General features: G+C 32.9%; 3 protein-coding genes across 4 annotated transcripts; 2 read left to right on the plus strand and 1 right to left on the minus strand.

Moving 5' to 3' along the window:
- The first annotated feature begins 325 nt into the window (after window positions 1-325).
- On the plus strand, window positions 326-2,944 carry GOLS4 (galactinol synthase 4). Its single transcript, XM_012230008.4, has 4 exons — window positions 326-761; window positions 1,421-1,741; window positions 2,239-2,373; window positions 2,457-2,944. Exons 1-4 carry the CDS (start codon window positions 426-428, stop codon window positions 2,676-2,678), a joined length of 1,014 nt encoding a protein of 337 aa, XP_012085398.1. The 5' UTR covers window positions 326-425; the 3' UTR covers window positions 2,679-2,944.
- Window positions 2,945-3,303: 359 nt separating this feature from the next.
- LOC105644968 (type 2 DNA topoisomerase 6 subunit B-like) lies at window positions 3,304-9,503 on the minus strand. The gene is made up of 12 exons (XM_020683578.3): window positions 9,300-9,503; window positions 9,062-9,170; window positions 8,858-8,941; window positions 8,643-8,669; window positions 8,064-8,172; window positions 7,899-7,974; window positions 7,099-7,119; window positions 6,529-6,725; window positions 5,446-5,593; window positions 4,389-4,579; window positions 4,128-4,260; window positions 3,304-3,834 (listed from the first exon to the last, which is right to left on the minus strand). Exons 1-12 carry the CDS (start codon window positions 9,336-9,338, stop codon window positions 3,526-3,528), a joined length of 1,443 nt encoding a protein of 480 aa, XP_020539237.2. The 5' UTR covers window positions 9,339-9,503; the 3' UTR covers window positions 3,304-3,525.
- Window positions 9,504-12,102: 2,599 nt separating this feature from the next.
- PANK1 (pantothenate kinase 1) lies at window positions 12,103-18,210 on the plus strand. Of its 2 annotated transcripts, none has more exons than XM_020683589.3 (10): window positions 12,103-12,430; window positions 12,741-12,950; window positions 13,794-13,840; window positions 14,293-14,409; window positions 15,623-15,742; window positions 15,843-15,937; window positions 16,026-16,119; window positions 16,286-16,417; window positions 17,153-17,265; window positions 17,430-17,681. In XM_020683589.3, coding segments are annotated over exons 1-10 (1,017 nt in total). In that variant the 5' UTR covers window positions 12,103-12,342; the 3' UTR covers window positions 17,431-17,681. The 2 variants fall into 2 exon arrangements, with proteins under 2 accessions (XP_020539248.1, XP_012085397.1); XM_012230007.3 differs by lacking the exon at window positions 17,430-17,681 and adding an exon at window positions 17,712-18,210 and having other exon boundaries at window positions 12,104-12,430.
- The last annotated feature ends 90 nt before the right edge of the window (window positions 18,211-18,300 follow it).

Below are 18,300 nucleotides of genomic sequence, written 5' to 3' on the forward strand. Positions count from 1 at the left end.
TTTTAATGGTATGAATCCTCGAATTGACTATGACCATCGTAACCAATCTAATCTCAACCGTCCATTTTGTTGATAAGGCTAGATAAAGTTTAGCTGCACACAGAAAAAAGAAAAAAAGAAAAAAAGACACGTTGATAATTCATTTTTCTACTAATGGAGAAAAAAAAGTATAACGACAATTAACCATATAGTTGATATCTAAGCCTTGAAAAGGAAATGACCAACAACATGAAGAAGTTACATTCAAGTCTCATTTCCATTTCATTTGGCATGAATTTACTCTACATTTTACGTCTATATAAAGAAGGCAAAGGCGCCATTGAAACTCAGGAAAAAAAAAAGGTTAGTAAGGTAGCATCCTCAGTGTTGCTAATTTTACTTCCCCAAAAATCCTCAAAAACGAGTAAAGTGGTCAAACCTTATAAATGGCTCCAGGAGTTTCGGTGGACGTATTTTCGGGTTCCGGCAAGGTATCAAGCTTGAGCACAGGCTACTCAAAAAGGGCATACGTCACGTTTTTAGCTGGTGATGGAGATTATGTGAAAGGAGTGGTTGGATTGGCTAAAGGTTTAAGGAAAGTGAAAAGTGCATACCCTCTTGTTGTTGCAATATTAGGTGATGTTCCTGATGAACATCGCCAAATCTTGGAGTCTCAAGGTTGCATTGTTCGTGAGATTGACCCTATTTATCCACCAGAAAATCATATTCAATTTGCTCATGCCTATTATGTCATTAACTACTCCAAACTCAGGATTTGGAATGTAAGTATATATTTTATCTTTTATCCTTTTTTTCTGGAGACTAATCTGGTTTCGGAGTTCATTTCTGCCCCTTCCCATAAAATGTTTTGATGTTTTTAGTTGATCTCGGAGCATATCATTCTTTAATTAGGGTTTTAAAGATTTCCTACACAGAAACAATTTTTCAAAGACGTACAAATTTAAAAAGTTAGGCTTTGTTCCACGATAACTTTTGTTAGTTCTTAGCATTTTGAATAAATGTTATTTTTTGTGTATTCGGTAATATAGCATTTAAATTAATTTTTATAAAAGATTTCCTAAGATAGAACCAATTCTTCGAAGACTACAAATTTAAAAAGTTAGGCTTTGTTTCAACAACAACTGATTAGTTAATTTTTAGCGTTTTCACTAAATGTTATTTTTTATATATCCAGCAATATAAAATTTAAACTAGTTTTTATGAAAGAGTAATCATGTGCATTTAACTTTTAACATTTTATAAAAAGTTACTCAAAAAAAAGTGAATTCTACTAAAACAGCTAATTTTAAGGTACGGGGATCAAGAAAAAGCGCACAGGACACCATGCACTTAGCATTTTTAATGCATAAAGAGCAAATTATGGTAATTAATTATGGATTAATTACTGAATTATGCAATTAATGAAAAATTGCTGTTACAGTTTGAGGAGTACAGCAAGATGATATACTTGGATGCCGATATCCAAGTGTTCGAGAATATAGATCATCTTTTTGACACTCCAGATGGTTACTTTTATGCTGTTATGGATTGCTTTTGTGAGAAAGTATGGAACTATTCCCTTCAGTACAAAATTGGATACTGTCAACAGTGCCCTGATAGAGTTCCGTGGCCGGCGGATATGGGCTCTCCTCCTCCTCTCTACTTCAACGCCGGAATGTTTGTTTTCGAGCCCAGCCGCTTGACTTATGAAAACCTCCTTCACTCTCTCAAGATCACCCCTCCAACTCCATTTGCAGAACAAGTATGTTTTTAATTTTTATTAATCACCATAAAAAAATTTCCATTACTTTTTTTTTTCTTTTCCAAAAATAATACAGGACATGAGAAATTCTTAAATTAAATTCATCACATATTGTGTAATGATGGTTAAAGATTAGACTTTTATATCCATATAAAATTTATCATGAATGAATGTTCTAAATTTATTAATGACATGTCTCATTCTGATAGATTTTCTTTTTATTGGTTAAATATGAAATACAAAACGTATGTGTAGGTAAGAGATAGAACACACTCTAATTTTGATATTATCACTTATTTTCAGGATTTTGCTGTCACTTTAGCCATCAAAATTTAGGTTTAGGAAAAGAATAAAGATAAAAGCAAGACTCATTATAGAAAATTAACTATTACTTTTTTTTTTTTTTTTTTTGAGAAACAGAAAGTTACTGTTACTATAATACTACTTAGATAGTGGTACTAATCTTTTTTTACTTTTCTTGTGAACAAAAATGACAGGATTTTTTGAATATGTTCTTTGAAAAGACATACAAGCCACTTCCTCCAGTTTACAACCTGGTTTTGGCCATGTTATGGCGTCATCCTGAGAATGTGGAGTTTGAGAAGGTTAAGGTTGTCCATTACTGCGCTGCTGTAAGTATACGAGTAACAATAATAGTACCCTTCTTAATTAATTAATTAATTAATTAAGCTCATTAAATTAAATATTTATATAGGGTTCAAAACCATGGAGGTACACCGGAAAGGAAGTAAACATGGACAGGGAAGACATCAAGACACTAGTGAAAAAATGGTGGGATATATACAACGACGAGTCGCTTGATTTGAGGGCTGAAAACTCAGTACAAACAGGAGAAGAAACTTTCTCAAGAACATCTATCATGGCTTCCATGCCTGAGCCTGCCATTGCCTATATCCCTGCACCTTCTGCTGCTTGAAAAATCATCTTACTCTCTCTCTTCCTCTATATATATATATATATATATATATATATATATATTTCAATGTTTGGTGTATTCCTTAATTTATATATAGTTATATCTTTTGTTTTACTTTTTTTTTCTCGTTTTTGGAGGCTAGCTAGATATGCTTGGCCTTGTTTTGTCGTTGTGTCGTAACTTCACACTAAATACGTACAGTGTGGACAAAAGGGTGTATAAATAACTTTTTAAGCTTGAAATATATAATTAACTTTTATAATATACATATATATGGTTGAATTAATTTATTTTATTATGTCCTGATCTTGTTGAATTTCTCGGACCACGAATACCGCAAGACGAGATAAGAAAATATACACATACATACATACATAACTTTCTTTTAGCTTCCTGATGGGAATGGAGCTGGACCATCGCATCGTGCCTAGAACCATCGATCTTGGCGATAAATTTCTCAATCGGGGCCCACTAAGGAACATTCCAGATTTTGGAAACTCAAAAGCACTTCTCACTACCGAAGAAAGCAAATCCCAAATGGATCGTCGTATTCATAGAAATCGACACATTCAACTTCATTCGGTGAAAAGGGAGTGTCCGGTGGTGGTAGATTCACAACCAAAAAAGAGGGAGAAACCACTCAGGTAACGACATTTTGCAATCAATAATGCTATTTTTCAAAACAATTATAAAACAATATATATTTTTAAATTTTTTATCCTCTTCTTCCTAGGCAAAATAACAAATATATTCCATAGTACTTAATGATCCAAATATTAGCTCTCTAATGTAATCAATAAGATGGGAAATATACAGCTTCAACGCGAGACATAATATTATTTAGTAGTTAATCGAAGTAACTAAATGCATCCTCACCTTCCTCGAATTCCATATCTTGAGAGTTCGAATTCCAGAAGCAGTCTCCTTCGAAAAGAAGAGGTGCCACTGCCACATCTTTGCTTCTCTGAGATTTTTTATCATTCACATCTATAATTGAAATGATTTTCTCCTTAATAATTTCTTCAACAGTTTCTCCTCTAATTTCTCTTGATTGCAAACCAAGAAGAGAAAAACATTCTTCTTGAAAGTCTGGATCATTAGATGACAACACAAGACCCGCAATGGATCTTGCAAGGTCAGGAGCATAACTACGAACCTGAAGATTATGATACTTTCAAATTTAAGTACAAAAAGCAGACATAATTACATAAATTACTAGATAATATATTTTCATTTTAAAATGCCGAAATAATAATTACTGTCACAAACAAGTAGCTACATCGTGTCCACGGTTCAGGAAATAAAGGCCAAATGGATTTGCATATTTTATACTTTTTGTTCCAAAATTTAAACTTAGTTGTTTCATTAATAAGTGTGTTATAACATTTCTACTAATTTTCTTTTTTTCTACAAGCTTTTAAAGAATCTACAATAGATAGACAGAATTACCTTGATGGCATTTTCACTTACAAGAATTCCGGCATGTTTCTCCTTCAAATCATCTAATGCAAGTTTAACAGCCCTTTTTATAAGATGACGATTAGTTCGAGTCATAGGCCTTGCTGATGGCGATATTACTTCCTTGGCAACAAGTCAAGGAAAATATAGCGTTGCAAGTACAACAATAGACACATATAGGAGCAGAAGTGATGAATGTAGCATAAAGTTTAAGCAAATATATAAAGTATATAATTCAATGAACACGGATATTGCTTATGGTAGCAGTGAAGGACCATAACCATACGAGTATGAGCTGGTAAGTTTGCCCCTATTGGCAAGTTACCTCCTTCATCCACATTGTTCCCTAAAGTTAATCCATAACTTTTCCAGTCAATGCTAGTCAATGCATTTTGGAGGGATTCAGAAATTGGACAAGGTTTGAAATCTTCAAAATACAAGACCTGGAAATTAGCAGGACAAACAAATGCATGTAAGAAGAGCAATAGATATTACAAAAAGCAATACTATTACACGTGCAACATTAATGTATGCAAAAAAAAAGCATTTCATCAATTACCAAATCCCTGAAAACCGGAGACTACCCCTGTTGCAAACGTAAAAATTCATTCAACATTGGGACTTAATACTTACTAGTACATAATAAAATTGGGAAAGGAGATTAGAATCACTTAGGCTGACCACCTAGTTTAGATGTTTTCTTGATCTTGAAATCTAAATTTCAAATTTCAATTCACTGTTCGTAATGTAAAGTTGTAGACTCCTATAGATCAAGAAAATTCATTCATATTATGGTGTTTGATGTTACAACTTACAGCTGTCAATATACTATTGCATTTTAGAATTCATCATGCACACATCCAACCATTTGAAATTTGAGAGTATAGACCAATCCATTCAAAACAAACAATATCAATGGAATCTTTCAATTTCTAATATATGTTGACTAGCAGAGTCATTTAGGTTCTTACAATCCTTTATCTAACCAGTGCTCTGACATTTCCTTAGATTCATTGTGACTTCACGTCTCAGCCTACAGTTGACCAGGAACTAAAGCTTAGGAGGAAGAATCACTCAATTTAGTCATTAGGCCCAAAATAATAAAAAGTAGAAATGACCGTCATTTTCAACCTTCTGCATTTTGTAGCAAGGATGCATTATTATTTTAGGTTTTCCAATCCCACTTTCCTTAACTTTGCAACTTGCCTTTTGCTGGCACATCTTATCAGAATATATCCCACAACATTATAAATAGAAAAGGAAAATCGTAAAGGAGCAGAAAGAGAGGGGAAAATAAATTGATATGTACATCTGTTTTTGAGCTGCATTTCCCATATGAAGGGCAGGTTGGCTCTAACTCACTTATTATAATTACCACTTCCATCATCAGTCCAGGTCCAGAACTCCTATGGCTTTCCAGGCTGCATGCTGTTCCATTCCCAACCTTAAGATTTTCCCTGTAAAGAAATTTAAAAAGAAAGTGAAACATCTCCACCATATCTTAACTACATGTTTCAGAAATAAATGAAACCTGTAACTTCATGATAATGCATTAAAACTTTGCCCATAAAAATTCAGAGTGAAAGTTCAATATTGAATAGAAAGCCTGCTAAAAGCAAAAGTGATATAATTTGACAAATAAAGAAGTCTTCAATTCAACTTCCTGCAATGGTGATAATTCTTATGAAATTTACATCCTGCAATGGTGACCATTCTTAAGAAATTTTGGTGATCCTAGAGAAAGATACATGTCTACAACATTCAGATGGTAATGCACCTGGACAAATTGAAATTTTCTACAAGAGTGATGTGAAAATATGAGTTTCTTTATGTGTGTATTTATAGAGCATAAAACTTGTCACATCAATCAAGTGAAAGTTCTTTCTCATGCACTTTAAAGTCATTAAAGACTGCCATCAACCTTCCTCCATTTCACCAATTCCTTGTAAATTCTGCTCCTAAGAACCTAATTAATCATGACAGTGTTTGGAAAGGACATTTAAAGTGATAATATGTATACAGAAAGAGAGAGGGAAAGAGCTGGGGAACCGCAATACAACATCTATACAGAGAATGAAGGTTGAATGTCCATTAGAAAGGTGAATTCTAAGGCCTACATTGTTCAGTAACCCAAAGATTTTGGGGTCAGAAGAACTGGAACGTAAATGAAGGCAGGACAGGAAAGCTTGATCCACACTGCTACCTGAAGTCAGTGAATTGACTCAAGGCATTTGCAGAGTTGCATGCAAATATATTGAATCTGAAAACTTTTAGTTCTCAATCAGAAAATCTAATATATAACTGAGTTGTGAACTGTTATAACAACTCCTGAATGAATGTAGAAGAGTCCAATTATGAACATGAAGCTTCCATGAATGGACTATGAGCTCACCCAGTTGGAAAGCATGAATTACAAGTTTGATTTAACATATGTCCATGCTTTAAAACATAATCTTCAAGACCAGATGTCAGATGCTCAACATTTGATATTGAAAAAGGCAAGGGATAGCTGTCATCTGCTAGAAAGAAATGTTCACTGTGTGATCCAGGGACATCCTCGCGTTCAACCACCATTTCAATTGCAACATTCTGGAACAAAATGAAGTTGCTCAGCTGCTCAGCATCACAATTTACCATAACAGTTGGGCAAATTAATCCATCTCTATACATTGGAACTGTTACTATATATTACAGATATATCCTGGTTTAAAAAATTTTCTATGTCCTAATAGTCATCCATCTCAATAATCATACAAATGCATAGAGCTTATCTCATTGCAGTCTTGAGATAAATCTTCTCTCCATACCCGCCCAACAATACCCAAAAAGGAAAAAGAAGAAAAAAAACCACAAAAAGAAACATGCCTTCAGTTCCATTAACAAACTCTGTTTGACATAGGCAATAACCCAATAACATGAATCATTCAATAAAAAGAGCAATAGAGCTGCAACTTTAACTTACAGAGATCTTTAGAATGAGAATCTGTAAAAGAAATAAAAAGAAAATTGGGGTCAATAGTGGAAGCATTCAATAAGAGATCACTTGTGTTGTAGAAAAATATGGAATATTCAAAGTTAGAGCAAGGATTATTAATGCAATAACAATAGTTGTAAATAAGTTAGTAAGCCCAAGAAAGCTTATTCTGAATTCCTAATATAACAAGAACTTATCTGTGCTGATAGCATTAAATTAACAAAATATAGTGCTTGCTACAAAAGCAATGCAAAGTTAATCCTCTCAGATTGAAACTCAACAATGTAAAATAAGAGGGTTAGCTTAAGACACCAATTTGGGCACTGTCAGCCACAAACTTGCTTCACAGAACAAAATATTCAGAAGTATCCCAAGAGCTCTTTAAACTCAACAATGTATACTGGTATGATACTACTTGCTTTCTTCTTTAAGTTGTGTTGACATCAACTCGATCCTGGTTGAAGTAGTATCTTACTCAATGCCTTACCAAAAATTTCAATGTAGCAACAACTTAGCACCAATGCTACACCCAATGAAGGTGATGATTATTGAAAATTATGAGCTACTATCTCTAAACATCTTCAGAAATAAGTTTGCAACATTGTGTCCATCTTCATTCTTTTTTCCTTTTGTATAATGTTGTGCTGGTAATAATGAAAAATGAAATGGTCTAACAGGTACAATCAATTGTCTTAGGAGGGCAAAGCCTACTCTTACAAAATGTAATAAGATAAAACATATTAGCTTATGTGACATGACACTTCAAACTTCTAGAATAGCCAACAAACCTTGTGAAAGAAGCAATTGATCTGTGACACTAAAATATCAAGTCTCTCAGAAATGGATAGACGTGCTTCAGTCCCACTGCATAGAGGAATTGTACCAAATATTACAGATGGGGTGCTAAAAAAACAACAATATGAAAGGTCCAGAACTAGAAGTATATTGCATGCCTGAATTTTGTGCCATTCTTTGGATTTGAAGGTAGCCGAGTCAGTCTTCTGCTAGAAATGGTTTCTCTTAGATTTAAAAGGTAATGATACACCTCATTATCACAAAAGCCTGCAGTCTCCACAGACAATAGCAGATAAAACTGAAACTAGATAGAAAGAGGAATATCTATCATCAATTAAATCACATTTCTAGCTGGTAGCCTATCAATTATGATGCGAAATGACTTCCCTAAAAAGAAAGGGAAAAAAAGAGCAGGAGAAGAAGAAAAAGAAAATACACAGCCTTAATTAAGCAATTCCCTGGGTTATAACTAATAAGTACAATATATCATGCTTATGATTGTTAAAATTTGCAGGTCAGAGAAAAGAAATTGAAATATTAAGGAAAAAACAACATAATAATTGATGAAGCTTTAAATCCTAATATAAGAGTTAGAAAGCCTGTGTGACACTGTGACTCGAAGCATTGTGATCATAATCATGTGACACAGTCAATGTGGCAGCCAGCAATTCACTACTTTTTTGCGATTTAAATGACAACAATTTCAATACCGTTACCCTAAGACAATGAGAACTTACTGGTAGTCGTTACAGAAAGCAATCCATCTGCACCAGAAAGATGAAACAATACATTAAAATGGACAATGAAATATAGCTTTCTGCCTACGATTTGATAATTCGATGTCCTTTACCATAATAAAAAAGAAACAAATACATATATATTAGTTTCTTTTTCTTTCCTTTTGCTTTGTCTTTGGATTGTTAGAATAATGATTCAAGCTCTTAGTTCTTACCCCATATTTCGGCATTAATGGCTTCCATTCTGCACCTCAGGTTCTGAAACTCTTCCAAGCTGCTTCCAATGCCAGTATCAGAAACTGAAAAAAGAAAAAGTTAGGCAAAAGATGTACTAGCAGTTCACTCGCTAGAATTGAAACTATAACAGAAAAATCAAACAGATAATAAGCAATTCACAACAGAGATAGAGAGTAATTTACTCGAAATTTGAATAATGGGAAGATCAGAAGCTGGAGATGATTTGAGAAGAACAGAGAGTCTACAAATATCGTCAGATACACGGCATCTTTGGAATGCAGAAGAAATTAACTGCAAAATTACATGAATTTTCTATTTTTTATTTAAATGAAAGAATGAACGAGACTACCAAAAAAAAACCGGATGGTTGATATTTTTTTCAGAAGCTTTGAGGCTCTAGTGAAGCTGATTCTAACTCACTTGTATACAGAGCTCTGACACCGAAGAAGAAACCGCCATTTGAGAAATTTATGTGTGCGAGTCGTAGAAAAAATGAGAAATGAAAGAACCTCCCGCGCGACGTTGAACAAAAAGGTGTGCTACAAAAACAACATTAGAATGAATGCACGATTACCTGTGAAAACGACGGCATTTTCTTTTTGATAAAGCGTTAAGCATCAATCTCGTCTCGTGTACGTCTTTTCTGGTGGGAGTTAAACGACACGACGTACTGTTTGCCAAGAATTTGTATCCGTGTTTCTTTTGGAGTCTTTTTCTTTTTTCTTTTTCTAAAATACTCTGATCTACACCACCTGAGCAGCTTATTCTTTTATTCACTTAAATTAATGAAAATTTTGAGGACTCAAATATAAGATCTCTTACTTACCATATTAATGAGAAAACTAACCAAATCAATCTGATTGACATCTTTTTTATTAATACATGTATGCATATGACATGTGTAATATATTGTCATTGATCTTGGAAAATCTAATAAATAAAACATATAACAACTATAATTAGTACTCAAACTATGATTGGAATACTTAATTAATCCTCTCTAAGGAGATCAATCCAAAAAAAAATGGAGAGATGTTATGGTCCAAAATTATGAAAGCAAGATATTTTTTTTTCTTTCAAAAATATGAAATCACGTTTGCTTTGAGTTAAAGTCAAAAGATGAATGGTATAAACATGAAATTCCAAGTCAAGGTAACCAAGCATCGAGTTCATCTCATCTTAAGAGACTTATTTTTTTGCTTGATCTATAAAATCATTGGGAATGCTTAATTAATAATTTGAAGAATCGTGAGAATATTATAAATTTATTCTTATTTTATAATATAAAAAAACATACAAATAAATGACATAAAGAAACATGTATATTTTTCATTTGTAGTGTGTTTTTTAAAGTCCTTTTAGTATGTATTAATGTTGGCCTAAAGCAAAACCTAAGAGGAAACTCAAAGTCCACCTTTAATCTAAATTATATATATATATATATATATATATATATATATATATATATATATATATATATATATATATATATATATATATATATATATTAAATATTTACCTGAATTCATACCTACATATAATTCTAGTAAACTTGAGGTGCTCAAATCATAATAAAAATGAATTTGAGGTGCATGAGTGATATTTTGCAAAATTAGGTTGCAATGGAGTTTTTTTTTTATTATTATTATTATTATTAAGTTTAGGAGGGCAATCTATGAATTTAGCCATTAAACATTCAACATTTATTAAAATTGTGGATAGTTCAAGCATGTGGGTAGTTTACATAGAAAGTGAAGCTTTTGTAGCATTTATCGTACTCTACGGTGAAGCTGCCGCCAAATAAATAATCACATGGAAAATGACAGTTGCTATTCAACCTAACCTTTCAATAATTGAAGAGTTTCAATTCATATCAAACCGAAGTTTTCATCAACATACTTGTTTCTTTCTCAACCAATTCAGTTTTACAAAGTAATTTTACCTCCAACTTTCTAATTAAGATCTGATTATTGGAGTTAACCGGCAACTAATTATATATACTCTTAGGGATTATTTGTTGAGCTGAATTTTAAAAGTTTATTCGGTAAAATAAATTGTTTAGAGTTAATGATACAGTGTAATTGGTTTTGATTTATATAATTATTTATAATTCCTTATATTATTATTAATAATGAATTATATTAAAAAAAAAAAAAACATTTTGAGGTTGAATTACCGAATCAAAAACTGACTCAACAAATTTGATTTTAGATAAATGATTCAGGAATCGGTTTGAAAATAAGTCAAACCTACATGGCCTACCAGTTAGGTTGTTGTTTAGATGCCTACCGGTTAGGTTATACGTATACAGTATTATCCCGCGACGTGTATACTATTCTATACCCCTACTAAATACAATACTCATCTTTGTTTTGTTACCAGACACACATTAAAGTCAAAGTATAAAAATAATTCGAACTCATATATTTTAATGTTGAATTTGGTTTGATTTGATTCAAAAGTTTCTTAAAAAAATAAAATTCAAAAGTAATTTTTTGAACCAAATTTAGAATATAAATTTTAAACTTATGATCGATTTACCTAATTTTGGAGGAAAACTAAATAACAAAATCTTAAGCTCTTAATTTGTAAAATAACAAAAAAAAACATTTAAACATCAGAATAAAAAAAAAAAAAGCTGAAAATGGTGAAGAATTCTCATTCGTCTTCAACATCTTCTATTTTTGAAAATAAAAAATCTTCTGTTTTCAAAAATAGGATAAATTAATATTAATTTTGAATTTTATGTGCTCTTACCATTAATTTTTGACCAAATCTAAGGAATGTTCGATTTAGTTAATTCATGCAATAATCAGTTGGTTTACACCTAACACTTAAACCATACGGATTTAGTAAGAACTTTTTAATAAGGATGAGATGGCTTGCTTGACTAAATCTCACGCCGAATTTGACGGGTCTAGTAAAAACTTTAATACAACTAATTGCTAATATAAATCTAATTAATTGTGTTTTTGAGTTTTTTTTTCTATCAAGTGATTCCCTAATTTGTATTAGCATATGTTAACTTCATAAAAATAATTATTGTTAATTTTTTTAAATTAATATTTTTATGTGATTATTTTATTTATAATTATTTAAAATAGAAAACAACTATAAAAAAATATTATAAAAAAATTAACTGTATGTTAATTTTATGACATATTAAATAAAAATAAATAATATAAACAAACAAGTGAACAACCAATATTCTTAATGGTCATATGACAAAGGACCGCACCTTTTTCATATTCTCTCTCTTCTGTACTGAATCCACGCAACTGGGCGTTTTTCGACAAATAACTTCTTATTACTGCGGATAAAAGCCCTCCATTTTATTTTATATAGTGGGTCAGCGATGGGTTAGGTGCAGTGCAGATTGGCTGGTATAGTAGTTTCAGCTTCTGGGTATTATAAAATTTCGACTCTGTGGCAGTTGAAACTGTTAACACAAACGGAGAAGAAAATGGATCAAAGACAGACTGCAATTGTAGACAATCCAGACCCGAGCCAATCTCTTGGTCAAATATCTCATTTGGCCCTCGATATCGGAGGTAATCTTGCACTTTCTTTCTTATTTCTAATCTTTTAAGGTTTATTTGTTTATTTCTTTAATGAAGTTTGATTTCTCAATAATATGGAATTTGGGTTCATCCAACATCACATTTACCTCGTATGTATATTGAATCATATATATATATATATATATATATATATATATATATATATTGTAATTCATTAGTTGGAACATCAGGACAAGCATTCAAGTGAAGTGAATACGTGCTATAATTGCTAAAGATATTACAACATGTGCTGTTTATTTATTTATGAAAAGACAAGTGATCTTTAGAGTTGTGGTTTCAGGATCTCTGATCAAGGTGGTTTATTTTTCAAGAAATAGGGATAGTTCTGTTGATCATAAAGGGGAGAGCTCTTCAAATGATAATCCTGGAGTTTTCAATGGTAATAGAAAGCATACTGTTCTTAAAGGAAAGCTCCATTTTGCTAAGTTTGAGACAAGCAAAATAAATGACTGCTTGGAGTTTATTAGTTCCAAGAAACATCACCTTGGCGGTATGTAATTTGTTTATGGGCTGTGTATTTATTGTCAATTCAAATTGTTAACATGTTTGCATCTTTCAGTGGCTTGCTTTATATGAGAAGGTTTTTAATAGTTTTCTTTTTGGTGCAAATAGTCCAGCTGAAGATTGTTCATAATTTTAGAAGCTCACTTGATTTAGGCTCAACTAATCTTTGCAGACGTCATACATGTCTTGGTTAGGCTCAAGTTTTTTCATGTTTCAGATCTTAGACTTCTAATTTGCTAATGTAGATGAGTAGTAATGCGTATGCTTGGCTTCTCAGGCAAGCAATTCCCCTCCAGGTCCACTTTTGCTCGACTTTATAGCGAGTATGCACCACTCATTAAGCCCCCTATCACAGTCTCAAATGTCGATTCTGTGACTTATGTTGTCAACCTTACTGCTGGCCTTGTTTGATTGCCGAGTAGCTCTTAAAGTCAACCTGAGGAATTAGAGTCTCGGTTCAGTTGCTTTATGCTGCTTTTGATTCATTGGAAAAGTTTTATATGGCACAAGGAGTAACAGCATTTTGTGGGAACACCAAAATGGGATGGATTTTGGAAATGGGCAGTTCATTTTCCTAAGTAGTTTGTTCTGAGATATTTTTGGAAAATCAGGCATGAGTAAGAAATATTTGTTTTATATATGTTCGTAATGAACTGTTTCCAAAAGTTCAATAAATCATTTCAAAATGTTACATATAACTTGGTTGATAACTCATTTCATTGCTATACTCGCAGTTGGCTTTTTCATAGAGTTGCTTTTAGATGCACATATTTATATGCATTTTTTTAGCTGTTTCTTTTCATTTGCTGATAAATGAAACTGAACTCAGGTTTCCAGCATCATGAAAATCCTGCCAAAGACAAGAAATTCATTAAGGTATGAGTAATTTTGTGTGTGGACGAACTGTGATTTTTATAAGAAGCTGGATGACTAGACTAGATTGTGTGTCCTATTATGAAGCTAGGGGTTCTTCTCATACTATAATCAAAGATTAATGGATAAAGAATCCTCTTTTTTAGTTGCTTGTTGATTCCATATTTTCTAGTTTTAAGCCCCAGACTTCCTTCCCAGTGTTCACATGATGCCTTTTAAACTCCTGCTTCAGTGCATGGCATATTCAACATGCTAAACTAATTACATAGAATTTCACAAAATTTTACATAATTTTCAAGGGTACTTTCAGGTACTTTTTTTTATATGGGGTGAAATAGAACCACTGATTTTGGTGAATTGTTCAGTGTTTTATGCATTGGGATTGATATCTTGGACTTCTGGCATGTACATTTTGGAGTATGCAAATCTATCAACTAATTGTTGTTTGTGTGAAGGCCACAGGTGGTGGGGCATACAAGTTTGCTGAGCTTTTCAAAGAAAAGCTTGGAATTGGTCTTGACAAGGAAGATGAAATGGATTGTCTTGTGGCAGGAGCAAATTTTTTGCTTAAGGTGAGGTCTTAAAGCCACATACATTTGGTATGAATTGGTATTCTTCAAAATTTTTGAGTCCTCTTGTCTAGAACAAAGTTTCCCCCTATCTATTTTTACCTGACTTTTCTTGTTAGGTTTGAGTTGTAGATGGCTGCATGCGCATCAATATGAATAGTCTGCTCTTAAAAATTTGTTTCACAATGAAGAATTTTAATTAATTACAAGCAGATTATGCATCTCATTTTCTTTAGATTTTTGTGGTGAAATTACATGAATGTTGTTTTGTATCCTTATGTTTGCTCTATGACTAGTGCTATATATCATTTGATCGGCTTGCAGGAAAGATGTGACCCCATAGTTGATACATTGAACCAATATTTTAATTGAACAAATGTATGTATCAGCCAAAGATGTTGGGTTCGATTTGATTGTCATTATTCATTAATGTATACAGTTTCAGAAAGCTATTGAAGCGTAGGAAGACTAAGCTTCAAGTAGCATCATGCATTAGGTCGCTGGTCAGCATATAAGGTAGTCTATTCTGTATTTTAGTCACCATCAGTAAGATAGTGTATTCTTAATATAGCCCTTGCCCGATTCGTATCATGTAGGAAATACATGTTTTGTGTGTGAGACGATTCATAATTGACCTTGTTCTAGGCTCTAATCTATCAGAGAGGGTCAAGCTAGTCATTTTCATATATCATTTTTTTATGTTTGCATCAAAAAAAGGATTTGAAAATTCTACTTCTTCTTTCACATTTGCAATGAATGCATCTCAAAAAATATAGCCACTGTCCAATCCATATATTGTAGGAAATACTTGTTTTGGGTGTGAGACTATTCATAATTGACCTTGTTTTAGGCTCTAATGTTTTCTCAAAAAAGGGGTTTGAAATTTTGTGCTTCTTGTTTAAATTTTGCTATAAATGCATCTCAAAAAATAGCTGATGAGAATCATGGTACAATGCAGCTACAGTCAGTGTTCAAAATTTTGTGTATAACTGTGCATCTGTTCTGTGGCTACCTTGCCTTTCCTCTTCAAACAAAACTTTTCTTTTTCTGTGTGCATAAAGGTGGGACGAAGATATCATCCGTATTGCATATGGAACTGCCATAACATTCTAATTTTTGTTAAAATTTTCTCATCATATGCTATAAAAAATAGTCCTACTATTTTTCTTGTTTATCTTACAAATGTTTAATCTGCATTGTGTTTTTCTTTGAGTAGGCAGTTCCTCGCGAAGTTTATACATATGTGGATGGCCATAAGGAATTTTTGCAGATTGACCACAATGATCTATATCCGTATCTCCTTGTGAATATAGGATCTGGTGTTAGTATGATCAAGGTACTCTTATCAGATTAGCTTACTTTCATTCGCAATATATATCTCCAAACTCTAAACCTTTTTTATATTTTAATTGATATTCAGATTTGTGTTTATATAGGTTGATGGAGATGGCAAATTTGAGCGAGTTAGTGGAACAAATGTTGGAGGTGGCACCTTTTGGGGTTTGGGAAGGTTATTAACAAGATGCAAGAGGTAATCTAACCTTTCTCCTATTTGTCTAATTTAATATTCCTTTATTATGTAGTTTCTCACTGGGTTCTGTAAATGTCTCTTGTCATAGTTTTGATGAGTTGCTGGAGTTAAGTCACAGGGGCAATAACCGAGTGATAGACATGCTTGTTGGGGACATATATGGTGGAACGGACTATTCAAAGGTGTAGTAGCTTCTTTTATTTAACTATTTTAACTTTTGGGTTGTTGCTATATATAATTGTGTCATCATTTTGAAGTGTCCACTCTGGATTACAACAGGGTCCTGCATTCCTTGTTATTTCCATCTTGTAATGCCTAACTGCGTCATATATTTATTCTGATGGATAGATCGGTCTTTCTTCAACAACTATTGCTTCCAGTTTTGGGAAGGCTATTTCTGACAACAAAGAAATTGATGATTACAAACCTGAAGATGTTGCCCGGTCCCTCCTGAGAATGATTTCAAATAATATTGGACAGGCAAGTTTCAGTGGAGCAGATCCTTGCACAATTGTTTAAATATTATATTATAAATCATGCTCGTCTGATCGCTGGGTAAAAAAAATGAAATCTAATGTTAATATTCTAAAAAGATACAGGAAAATCTATTTCCCCCTAACCCTAGACCAGAATTCGTTGCCAATCTTAGTCATTTTAGTGCCTTTTCATCTGTATGTGTGCTTCAGATGAAAAGTATGATTGGAACTATCTCGGCCAATATATTTGTTGCTAGAATCCTTTTTAGTTTGCTTAAGTTGGACGATTAACTTTGATATTTGTCCCATTTTCTATAATGGTATTGGCATCACCTTGAAAGGACATAGAATAGTTTGGGGCTTGAAACAAGATCCAAATGCAATCTGGCATATCCTTTGCCTATGCCTTTTCCCCATTCAGTGTATGGATCATTCAAAAAATTTTGCTTCCTTAGTGATTTAAGTGGCTGTATGGTGTTGATGCAGTTGCTGAACCAGAAGGGATCAATTGCTCTGTGTTCTTTCTGTGTCTGGGCTTATGTGATTGTATTTATTTTTTATGTATATTCTCTTTTACTCTTAAGATTCGCCATTAGGCATATCTTGCTTTGCAAACTGCTTCCTAGAATTGTCATCACCTTTATCTTGAGTATTTGTCAATTTGATCAATAGGGATACATGACATATTTGTAATTTGAATACTATTTCTGATAGCCTAATTTTATCTCTCTGCTTTCAGATCTCTTACTTGAATGCACTCCGATTTGGGCTCAAGCGAATATTTTTTGGAGGATTTTTCATACAAGGTCATCCTTATACGATGGACACAATTTCTGTTGCAGTTCATTTCTGGTAATTATCTGAGACTGCTGTATTCGCATCTAAATAATAATAGTTTCTTTTTAAAGGTATTTGCTTTGCATGTTTTGGCCAATAGCATTGTGGTTTGTGGAGCTGTGAGAGGTTATTAGTTGGAGGTTATATCCTTATGACAAGTATTTTCTTTGTATTATCAGATTCCAGGCACAATATCCATTCTTGTTGTTGCAGTTGCTACCAGAAATTAAGAATGGAAATTAGTCATAAAAATTGACTTCTTAGGAAGTAAGACTTCGTGGGTTCTGGTAAATTAAAAGTCACACGATAAGTACCCAATAACCTGAAGTTCCTACGCAACAATAACCTAGGAGTTTGTCACATTGTTCATTTTGTTTTTGCATCTTTTCCAGGCTACTCTCATGAATTTCTGCTAAGATAATATATGCTTGATCATTTTTATTCTCTTGGAATTTTTGAAGGTCTAAAGGTGAGGCAAAAGCAATGTTTTTGCGGCATGAAGGGTTTCTGGGAGTTCTAGGTGCCTTCATGAGCTACGCGAAGCACAGCCTTGATGACTCGGTGGTTAATCAATCCATGCAATCCTTGGTTAATGGATCCTATGCCTCAGATACAAATTATAACCCACAAAATGGGGATTGGTCTGACAATGAAAGTATACCTTGCAGTTTATACACAGCTTAACATTGGCAGTGGCTTTTCCTTCTTGTGCTTCGGCACGAGTAAGAAATTTGTACAATATCTACCATAATTGAAACATGATAGGACCAAAAATTTATATTAAAAAGATCATAGGATTGATACCAATGAAGTATCAGAGAAGTATGAAAGAGATGTTGAGTAGTCAAAATAAACCTTGTTACCCAAGTGACAGTCTAGATTTGATTGTAATTGACTGCCATATTCTGTAGAAATAATCCGTACAACTTAATTTTTCAGTGAAATTGACTTGTTCTATCATTGGAGGTTCTTTCCCCAGTTCAATTATGAGCGCTCAGATTGACATGCTGTGCCAGAACTGTTGTTCATTTTCAATTTTACTTGCTACAT

This window comes from Jatropha curcas, chromosome 3 (genome assembly GCF_041381405.1).
Source record: "Jatropha curcas cultivar XTBG-Jc1 chromosome 3, XTBG_Jcur_1.0, whole genome shotgun sequence".
Taxonomy (NCBI): Eukaryota; Viridiplantae; Streptophyta; class Magnoliopsida; order Malpighiales; family Euphorbiaceae; genus Jatropha; species Jatropha curcas.

Bases quoted from the DNA above. Each gene is read 5' to 3' on its own strand.
- PANK1 (XM_012230007.3), top strand. From the start codon at position 12,343: ATGGATCAAAGACAGACTGCAATTGTAGACAATCCAGACCCGAGCCAA. The intron at 15,743-15,842 runs GTACTCTTATCA...GTGTTTATATAG, and splicing joins CTGGTGTTAGTATGATCAAG to GTTGATGGAGATGGCAAATT. The intron at 16,120-16,285 runs GTGTAGTAGCTT...TCTGATGGATAG, and splicing joins GTGGAACGGACTATTCAAAG to ATCGGTCTTTCTTCAACAAC.
- GOLS4 (XM_012230008.4), top strand. From the start codon at position 426: ATGGCTCCAGGAGTTTCGGTGGACGTATTTTCGGGTTCCGGCAAGGTA. The intron at 1,742-2,238 runs GTATGTTTTTAA...CAAAAATGACAG, and splicing joins CAACTCCATTTGCAGAACAA to GATTTTTTGAATATGTTCTT. The intron at 2,374-2,456 runs GTAAGTATACGA...ATATTTATATAG, and splicing joins TTGTCCATTACTGCGCTGCT to GGTTCAAAACCATGGAGGTA.
- LOC105644968 (XM_020683578.3), bottom strand. From the start codon at position 9,338: ATGGCGGTTTCTTCTTCGGTGTCAGAGCTCTGTATACAA. The intron at 9,171-9,299 runs GTGAGTTAGAAT...GTAATTTTGCAG, and splicing joins TGTCAGAGCTCTGTATACAA to TTAATTTCTTCTGCATTCCA. The intron at 4,580-5,445 runs GTACATATCAAT...GCTAATTTCCAG, and splicing joins AATGCAGCTCAAAAACAGAT to GTCTTGTATTTTGAAGATTT.